This window comes from Arachis hypogaea, chromosome 7, assembly GCF_003086295.3.
Source record: "Arachis hypogaea cultivar Tifrunner chromosome 7, arahy.Tifrunner.gnm2.J5K5, whole genome shotgun sequence".
NCBI lineage: Eukaryota > Viridiplantae > Streptophyta > Magnoliopsida > Fabales > Fabaceae > Arachis > Arachis hypogaea.
Window position 1 is genome coordinate 6,082,349 of NC_092042.1, and position 10,741 is coordinate 6,093,089.

At 35.6% G+C, this 10,741-nt stretch overlaps 2 protein-coding genes across 2 annotated transcripts; one reads left to right on the plus strand and one right to left on the minus strand.

The window, feature by feature from the left end:
* Window positions 1-1,071: 1,071 nt before the first annotated feature.
* On the minus strand, window positions 1,072-4,324 carry LOC112702218 (receptor-like protein 6). Its single transcript, XM_025753171.3, has one exon. It carries the CDS (start codon window positions 4,279-4,281, stop codon window positions 1,255-1,257), a length of 3,027 nt encoding a protein of 1,008 aa, XP_025608956.1. The 5' UTR covers window positions 4,282-4,324; the 3' UTR covers window positions 1,072-1,254.
* Window positions 4,325-6,301: 1,977 nt separating this feature from the next.
* On the plus strand, window positions 6,302-9,110 carry LOC140174264 (protein FAR-RED IMPAIRED RESPONSE 1-like). The gene is made up of 6 exons (XM_072198655.1): window positions 6,302-6,347; window positions 6,855-7,185; window positions 7,339-7,742; window positions 7,832-8,049; window positions 8,852-8,932; window positions 9,087-9,110. Exons 1-6 carry the CDS (start codon window positions 6,302-6,304, stop codon window positions 9,108-9,110), a joined length of 1,104 nt encoding a protein of 367 aa, XP_072054756.1.
* Window positions 9,111-10,741: the final 1,631 nt, after the last annotated feature.

Consider the following 10,741-nt stretch of genomic DNA (forward strand, 5'->3'; position numbering starts at 1 on the left):
TTGAGATTTACGACATGCATCAATTTGATCCCGATGTATCAAGTGTATTATTATCATCGCCAAAACTAAGTTTTAGATATTACAATAGTCTCTCGATCTTATTCGACAAAGACTCAGTAAATAAAATGATAATATAATACTCTTTTATCACAGCTAAATAATTTATTTTTGGCGTCCAATTAAAATATGTGTACAAATCGATTTGCATGCTCACAACTATCAAAACACGTCGCTTATGCTTTGATTAGTTTCTATAAAAACAATCATACACAGTGTCATATACTCATATGTAATTTTATTGAGTTTTCAATCAAAGTGTCACTCGATCCTATTAAAAATCTAAAATTAAACATATAATATCAAATGAGAATTAGTTCTATTCCCAATCCAATTTCAGTTCATATTTTTTTTACCAATATATGATGCATTTTATTAAAAATTTGCACATAACACATAAGCGAATTTCAAAGATCCATTATTTTATGCGAGCCAACTTGGTCCTACATATGTTGTTCGTTTTATGTGCATAGATTTGTAGTATTATAATGAAGTAGTTAAAATTTTAAGTTAACTAAAATCTCTTATTTTTTTTATATTAGAATCTGAATACATTTGTATTAAATCAGGTGATCATTTTTATGATTTAAATTATATTATTATTTTATATTTCACTTATTTAATTTATTCTTTTAATTTTATAAAGAATCTCAATTTTCACTTATATTTGTCAAGAATAGGACACCAAATTATTTTTGTATTGATCATATAAATTAAATTTAAGCCGTGGTTGCTTTTTGTAAATCGAAAATAACATTCTAAATCTAACCCATTTGAGATTTGACAAATTCAAAATTTATAGAATGATCCTATGTTGTACATTCAATTAAGTTTAGCTTCGATTCTTTTTAATTGGAAAATTTTGATATGATTGAGATCTGAATGTATGAGTAGTCTAATACATTTGTAAGCTATGTATAACTGAAGCAAGCTATGACAAATCATTTTAAATCAAAACAAAAGCAAATTAAACAGATCAATAATTAGGTTTTCTTATCTCTAATTCACAAGAAGTTGAAATAATAGATGATGACTCATGTAGAATTTATTTATTAATAGAAATAGCATATTTTATTCAAAAAACAGAGTAGTTCACATCATTATAGAAAAAAAAGAAAAAAGAAAAAAGAAAAACACAAGCAGCTAACACAGTCTCATACAATTTGCATGGCCTCTCATCTCCTGTGCATTCTTTTGTTAATCATATCCACAAAGAAGTCTGGCAAGCCACAAGGGTTTTGCAGTCTTGATAAACAACCTTCCAAGGAACATCCCAAATACCACTCCGCATCCATATCCCACTGCAACTGACTTCCACCCAAATAATGATTCTTTTGCCTCAGGAAACACTGAAGGTGGTTGTTCTTCATCATTGCTGCATGACTTTGACAAAGGGAATCCACAAAGCAATGGATTATCTTTGTAGGAATCATTTTGAAATGTATTGAACTGTTTCCCTGTTGGTATCACTCCCTCCAACTGGTTTTCAGAAAGGTTCAAGACAGACAGAAAATTCAAATTTGTCAAAGACAGAGGTATTTCACCTTTCAGTTGGTTGCATGAGAGGTCTAACCATTCTAAACTTGTCAAATTACCTAAAGTTTGTGGAATGTTACCACTGATTTTATTGTGAGAAAGGTTAAGCCCTCTGAGAAAATTCAATTCTCCAAGAATTTGTGGAATTTTTTCTTCAAACAAGTTATTTGACAAATCTATGGTTGTGAAAATAGTTAATATCCTTTTCATTTCTCTCACTTGACCTTTCATAACGATCACAACAGAGTAATTATATCGGACATCCGATATAATAGAATGGGTTCTCATATACTCCATTCCATCAGCTTGAGTATTATCATTTGGAGTCATCATTCCTTGAAACTCTTGAAAGTATTGCATTGGCAAAGGGCCACTAAACTTGTTATTAGACACATCAAAAATTCTCAACCTTGGAAATGGATGTTTCGTACTCAAACAAGTGATGGTACCATGAAATTTGTTATTTCGTAAACTGAGTACCTGTAATTCCTGAAGAGCTTCTAGCCTACTGGGAAATACATCTTCTATGTTATTGTCACTCAGGTCTAGAACTTCTAGATATGTGCAATGAGCCAACGATTGTGGTATTGGTCCCTCTAATTGGTTGCCATTCAACTTTATAGTCTCAAAAGCATTATTCTTGGAGAAGTTTCCAGGTATGCTTCCATAAAAGTTTTTGATTTGCAAATCCAAAACCACGAGCCAAGGAAAGGATCCCAAACATTGTGGAATCTTGCCAGTCAAATTGTTGTGAGACAGGATTAGCACATTGAGGGACCTTGCATTGCATATTGTTGAAGAAACGCCTCCTGTGAACTTGTTGTTTGAAACTGAAAAGTACTCGGTGCCATGTGGTGGAATTGGAAGATCTCCTTGCAACTGGTTGAAACTGAGGTCAATAAAGTCCATGCTCTTCCATGTGTGCAAGAGATTATCACCAAACCAATTGGGAATATTTCCATGGATTTTATTGTTAGAAAGATCTAAATTTCTTAGATTTTGTAGTCTAGGTAGGAATGAAGGAAAAACAGTAACACTACAAAAAGATAAATCTAAATTTTTAAGTTTGGGTAAGGTATATTCAACACTATTATTACTATCAACAGAGAGAAGTTTATTGTTAGAAAGACGAAGAAAAGCTAAATTTTCCAACTTTGAAAAATGAGAAAAGTCCACAAGACCACTCAAGTCATTTGATGACATATCCAAATCAGTGAGATTTTTTTGAAATTCAAATATGGAATTTGAAAAATTACCTTGAAATTTGTTATGAGAGAGAGATAAAGAAGTCAATGAATAAGTGGAGAATTTCCTAATTGGCCCTGTGAGTTGGTTCATGCTAAGATCTAGCCTTGTCAATGAAGACAAAGAATAGCACCAGTCTGGAATTGTCCCATTTATAGAGTTATTAAACAAAAGGAGTGTTTCTAGTTTTGGAAGTGTGGCATTTTTGCTTGGAATTGGGCCGATTAATTGATTAGAAGACATATCTAAGTAAGAAAGTTGAGTTAGATCAAGTAATGATGATGGCAGTTGGCCTCCTAGACTGTTAAAAGAAAGATCCAAGTAATCTAATTTAGTGAAGTTGGCGAACACATCTGGGATGTGACCACTGAACGCATTACGACTAAGATCTAAGAAGGTGAGATGTTTGAGGTTTGAAAGCAAAGATGGAATCTCACCATGAAGTAGTCTATTTCCTGAAAGGTCCAAATGAGTTAGTTGAGTGAGGTTCCACAAAGACACAGGAATTCCATCAATTTGGCAATGCCATAGCCTTAGTTGGTTAAGAGACTTCAGGTGGCCTATGGAATCAGGTATTTCTTCCGAGAAAGTTATCCCAGAGAGGTCCAAGATCCTTAGAGGAGTGCTCCAATTGGACTTTGGAAGTTCAACCGTCAGCTCTTCAGTGCCAGACAAACTTAGTTCTTCAAGATTAGTTAAACCAAGTATACGAGTGGGAAATTCTCCATGCAATCCAGTGTCCTGAAGACTCAGGATCAGCAAAGAGGATGAGAAATTCATGAGCAAAGACAATGAAGTTTCTCTAAGGGAAGACATCTCTACGTCATCTAGAATCAGCTCTTCCAAGTTAGTGGTGTTACCAATGAGTTTGCTCCATGTGGATTCATCAAGTCTCAGTTCATTCCTCGAGAGATCAAGTGAGAGTAATTTAGACAAGCGAGAGATTGTGGACGGAATATGACTTACAAATGATGAGGATGATAAATTGAGATGCGTGAGACTCACAAGATTACCAATTCCAGGATATATTGGAGACTCAGAGAAGTTATTGAAGGCAAGGTTGAGTTGTTGAAGATGCGTCAGATGGAACAGTGTGCTGTTGGGATAAAACTCACCTTCAAGCATGCTGCAACTCAGGTCAAGCCCAATCACGTGACCTGATGTGGTGTCGCACGTGACACCATCCCACTCGCAACAATCAGTATTGTTGTTCCAGGATGCTGTCTTGGGATAAGATGAACAATAAAGCCCCGTCATCTCACTCCACCACCACAACAAGTATTTCTTCAAAGAAGTGTTGATGGCAAATGAGTTCTTGAATTGGAGCAGGTTTGAGTTGTCATGGTGGTTGCATAGTGGCAACACCGATGAACAAGTGGGAGATGGAGTATCAACAAGAAGAAGAAGCAGCAGCAACAAGAGAGTATAACACCTCATCATCATGTCACAATGTTAAGATTTATTTTGTATGTAAATGTGTGTGGTGCATGGCAAGTCATGAATGCAAATATATATAGGTCATGCCGTGCGTGGAATATGCTCCAAACTCTGTTAATAGTGTGCTGTGCGCTACTATTTTTTCCACAACATAACCTCACTGCATATTTGCATTATTGCATCTATTAATCAAAGTAACACGTCATATTTCCCTTCTTCCTCAAAGTTAAATATAATATTTTCTATCTTAATTATATATGCCTCTGTATATAACTTAAGCTTAAATAAAAATAATAAGGTTAATAAACTATGTGTATTTATCTAGTTATATACGATGATGTATATTTTCTCATAAGATACGAGATAGATAAACAACCTATCATTGTCAGTCTATCTTATTTTTGGGTATATGATTCTTATTAGTTATTACATACAAATTTGGCCAAAGATTTTGATTTAAAATATTTGTTTGAGAGTATATAAGTACCATCTAATATATTAAAATCAGCTACTAAAATTAATTATTATAACTTTGATAGTATACTAAAATAATTTATATCAATATTCAATCTTATAGTATAATTTAAAATTATACATATATTAAGTTTAAATATATTATTCCAAAATTATATTACAAACTCTATTTATAATCAAATATTTAAAGTAATAATTAAATTTAAAAATATAAATTTAAACATAAATTTATACTATAATATAATCAACTTAGAAATCCATGTTAAAGAGAATTTTATACATGATTTTCATGAAGAACAAAACTAGAATCAACAATTCTGTTTCCTCACACAAAATATAGTTTAAATTTAATCCAATTTTATTTGTTTATTTTTTCGATAACTTATATAGTATGTGGAATTCAATATTCGGTGAGTTGGAGCTGAGACTTGAGTTTTCATTTTCTAATGAAGTAACTAAGTTATCATATGATAATAAATTAGAAAAGAAAACTGCGGTTCTAATAAAAAAGTTCAGTTGCATATTTATATTATAATGTTTGAATTTACCGTCAAAGCTATTGAAAAAAGTAATAAAATAAAAGGGAGTGAATAGAATTGAATGCATATCTTTGAATTTGTTGTGTAAGCAGAAATAAAAGAATGTGCAGAAGAAAGATTGTGATGGTCATGATGAGAGAAAAAGAAAACAATAAAAAATATTCAATAAGAATAGTGAAAAAATTATTAATAATTAATTTTAATATATACAGTATTTTTATATAAACATGTACTGTGATTTGTGGAAGTAGGCAGAAAATGAATTTTCTACAAAGCGCGCATTGCATAACACTGTATATAAATATCGAAAATATGTGATAATCAAATCACTTAAAGAAAAACGGAAAAGCTCTGCATACAAGCCATTAGGGTTTGTATGCTTTACAAGTTTATTAAATAATAAATTTAAAATACTCGCTCCTCCAGCTACGTTGATTACACGCGCTATATAATATGCCGCGTATATCTAACTTCCAAATTTAAAATATTTGTTTCCTTCTTCGTTTTCGTTATTTTGAGATTTGGTTGTTCTTCTTCTCGCGCGTTTTTCCTCATTCTTCTCCATCGATCTTTTCCTCTTCTTTTCTCACTGGTATGTTCTTCGTTTACGTTCTCTTTTTCTCTCTCTGCAACTCGAGCTTCGTTTTCTCTCTTGATTTGTTGTTTTCTGAAATCAAAGTTCGAACTCGTTTTGAAGATAATAGATCCTTCAAGCTCAGATTCTGCGCTGAATCCAGGCGATGTGGATTATGAATTTGAATCTAACGAAGTTCCTGAGGTTTGATTTACAGTCATTTGTATAGCATTGTGTAGTTTAAAAATTGCTGAACATTGTTTAATTACCTGGAATTTATAGCAGACGCTCGGGTGTAGATCAATTTCTTCTTTGGGTGTATTTTAGCTATAAGTGTGGGTGTATATACACTTTACTGGTTTTTTGTTATTTTTAATTGAGTTGTTGTTGTTCAGGTGTATTATATCAGACATGATTGTGTGTGTTTTTAGTTTTTGACATGGTGTATTCTGCAGTCTGTGTATTGACAGTTTATGGCTTTAAAGGTCATTCTGTAGTTGAGTTGTTTCGGTTCGGGTGTATCATATAAAACATGATTGGGTGTATTTGTATCATATCTATGGGTGTATTCACAGTTCTGACACGGTTTATTGTGCAGCCTCTCTCTGTTGTTGATGACGAGCTTGTTCCGAAGGTCGGAATGACCTTTACGACCCTTGAAGATGCCGGAAAATTTTACAGGAACTACGCCAAGGCTGCAGGTTTCTCTACAAGAGTTCGGTGCACAAATAGGAAGGGAAACGAGATTAAGAATCAACTGATTACATGTAGCAGAGAGGGAAAATGGAAATCTAAAATATCTCCAACCGAGAAGACCAATCCGACAGCCGGTTTAAACTGTCCTGCAAGAATTTATATACACACATTGAAGGATGTCGGTGCTTGGATCATTTCAAAGGTTGTGCTGGATCATTCACACCCCTGCTGTCCAAGCAAAGCAGAGATGCTCAAACAGCACAGGGAACTAAGCATGTCCATTCGTCGTACGATAGAGAATAACGACGAGGCCGGTATCAGACCTAGCAAAACCTACCAATCATTTGTTGCGGCTGCCGGGGGTCACCGCGAGTTAAATTTCATCGAAAAGGACGTGAGGAATTACATTACCAAGGAAGTGCGGAATGTTTCCGAACAAGAAGATGCAAAGGAATTCGGGAAATATTTGTTAAGGATGAAAGAGAAGAATCCGAATTTCTTTTTTGAGCTCGAACTCGAGGAGGATCAATCGATTAAGCTGGCCTTTTGGGCCGACGCAAGAAGCAGAGCCGCCTGTGAGTATTTCGGAGACGTCATTTCATTCGACACCACCTACAATACAAACAGGTAACAAGCTGTCCCTTTTTATGATGCTAAATTAATTTATTTTTACTAATCCGCAGCAGAGGTGTATATTGGCTGTGTCATTGGGTGTATTCTAAGCATTTGTTGGGGTGTACCTAATGATTTTGCATTCTGGACCATGGTAATTCGTTTCAGGTATAATTTGGTCTGTGGTTCTTTTGTCGGGGTGAATCACCACGGTCAGTCAACACTTCTCGGATGCTCTTTGATGAAGAACGAAGAAATTGAATCATTCAAATGGTTATTTCAATGCTGGCTTCGTTGCATGGGAGGAAACGCTCCGAAAGGGTTTCTCACCGATCAGTGCGCATCAATGAAAAGGGCTTTAGAGGCCTGTATGCCAACAACAGTTCACCGCTGGTGTATTTGGCACATCATGAAGAAGATTCCAAGCAAACTAAACGGGTACAAGGGACACGCCGATATCGAACAACAAATGAGCCATGTTGTTTGGAACTCTCACAGCAAAGACTCATTCGATAGGAATTGGAACGATTTTCTGGTGAATTTTGGTCTTGCGGACAACAAGTGGCTCTCAGGTAATGTGTTTTTAAATTCTGCAGCAGAGGTGTAAATTGTACGATCTCTCGGGTGTATTTTACTGTGTGTGTTTGGGTGTATTATGCAGATCTGTACGAAGACCGTCACATATGGGTTCCTATCTATCTGGACCACCACTTCTGGGCAGGGATGAGAAGCACACAAAGGAGCGAGAGCATGCATTCATTTTTTAACAAGTACATCACCCGTAACAGCTCGCTCATTCAGTTCGTCAAACAGTACGATAATTGCCTCGGAAGCAGGGAGCAAGCAGAGAGAGAATCAGATGCTGCAGATTTTCATACGGTCATACCATGTGCAACCAAATCCTCCATCGAAACTCAGTTTCAAGATGCGTACACCCAAGCAAAGTTTAGGGAAGTCCAAGCCCAATTCAGAGGAAAGGCGAATTGCATCACCAGATTAAAGAATTCTGCTCTAGGCTATTCAGTATACGAAGTCGGAGAACAAGTTTCTAGCTCAATATTGGACAAGTTCGCGGTTACCTACGACTCATTTGCAGCCGAGGTAAAATGCCAATGCTTATTATTCGAGTCGAGAGGGATACTGTGCCGTCACGCACTAAGCGTGTTAAGCTTCGAACAAGTAAGCCAAGTGTCCCCTAGGTACATACTGGAACGATGGAGCAAGAAGGTAAAGAGGCGACACACATACATCAAGAGCAGCCACGACGAGCCACTAATTGAGCCAAGAAGCAAGAGATTTGACCAACTGGTTTTTCGTTCGCAAAATATTTGCGAATTTGCCTCCGAATCGGAGGAGCTGACTGCAATTCTGCACCGTGCGTACGATAACGTCATGGCCGAGATGGAAGCAGTAAAAGCCAAAAGGAAGGGGACATCTTCTTTATCCCACGAAGACGCCAACTTGGAATCCGTTAACGAGCTTCAAAGCCCGCCAAGGATTCGAACAAGAGGACGTCCAAAAAACAGGCTAGGTTCAAAGCTGGAGAAACAGATTGCAAATGCCACAAAGAAGAAGAAGACAAAAGTTTTAAGCGAGGTAAATGTAATGTTCTTTAAATCTGTGGCGATTGAGTTTATTTTTCTAGTTAATTGTTTAGCTAATGCGTGAGTGTTATATTCAGATAAACCTGTTTGATGCTGCATCAGCGGCGCATTCAAGTAGCAGCCAATACCAGGGACAAGTTTTAAATTATCAGTTCAGGGTACCAGCAGCAGGGGATAACTCTTTGGGTGTATAGTTATAGGGAGTATGGGTGTAAAATCCCTGTTACCTTTGGGTGTATTTTTGTTAATAGACAATTTACATATAGACACATATATAGATACATATAGAACAAAAGCTGTAAAAATTCACAGGTTATGGGCGTATATTTCAGTTGATGTTTTTTTTTCATATTTTAGTAGATGTAATTCATTCATTTTGAATACAGCACAGACAATTGGGTGTATATTTTTACTCAATCTCGGGTGTATTATTAGACTAGCGTTGGGTGTAACAATTTATAATATGCGTATGCTTTGATTTTTTGCTTTATGTTTTACCACCTGTAATACAGTTTTTGAATACATCACAGACAGTTTATCAGCACAGATAGTTTAACTATGGGAAAAAATATACATGGAATAGAAGTTGTTGATGAATGGCAAACATTTACATCATTTGTTCAATTTACAAACTACCCAGTTTCTATATCAGCAGAATTAATCTGACAAAACGGACTCAATAATACAGAGGATGGCTTCGACAGTCTTATAGCACTACTCTCTCTAATTGCCCGATCTCTCTGTCTATTCAACTCACTGAATAGTATCCGGGAAGCATACTCCACTCTATAGTGGTCCACCTCCTCCTACAATTAAAAAGTATGTTATGTTTAAACAGAAATATTAATTCAGATAAGTAATACAGAGTTATATAGTTCTAAAGATAGTTACCTGTGTCCAATTATCCCATTCATACTTCCCCTTTTTAATGTTTTCCGGCTCTATTAACTCAAGCCACTTCATTACGTAAATAGCGCAGTCATAGCTGAAAACGAAGAAAATAAATTACAAATCTCATTTAGGAAAGTTTAAGGTTCAGAGTCACAAATCTATACCTTGTTTTTTGGCCTGAAATTTTAACATATGGCGCTTTAATTTCCTTCTCCTTCTCGCCTTTCTCGAGAGGTTTCCCGTCGGCATATGCTATCAATCTTGAAAATACATATCCCTTAAATACCAAAACAAGTCAGTAATACACCCGAATCAATTGACAAGACACACCCAACTTAATATGGAATATACACCCAACTCAAATTTCAAAATAGACCTATCTATTAAAGTAAAGAAGACAGAGGGAACTTACAGTGAATTTATTAATTTCCTTTCTCTCAGGGCTTGGAGCTTTTTTGTGTAGCGGGTCAAGTATTTGACATTTCCGCGTTCTTGTATTTATTAGCCATAACCACCAATGTCCCGAGTGGCAAACAGGAGCAAAAATCTGAAGGATTGCCATATTTCAACAGTCTGTTATTTTATTTGGCATATAGGTAAATAAGCGTACTAACAAATTTACGAAACAAAAACTTACATATGGATGCGAACTTAATTTTCTTCTATCTATGAAGGGAATGAAACTGGGGTAGGCTTCCACCCTGAATTCTCTGTTCGTTTTCGGAGATATGAATTCCCCCCTTGGGTGATCCGAAAGTGCCATGCTCTGCAAGAATTGCAATACAAGAAATGAAAACATGAAAATAAACAACTTACACCCAATCTAAGCTAAAAAATACACCCAAACCAAATCATAAAATACACCCAAAGTTCATAGAAGTAACACTTACTACAATATCGGGGGGGAGACAGTATATTTGTGCATGAAACCTCTTTTCCTTTTTCTGGTTTAGGATGAGGCAGATGGCAGATACAACCTAGAAATCAATTTTAAATTAATAAACATTGCAGTTGACTTTGGTGTAAAAACATTAATGTTAGTCTAAAATTACCTGAGATTCTATATCACTGTTTGC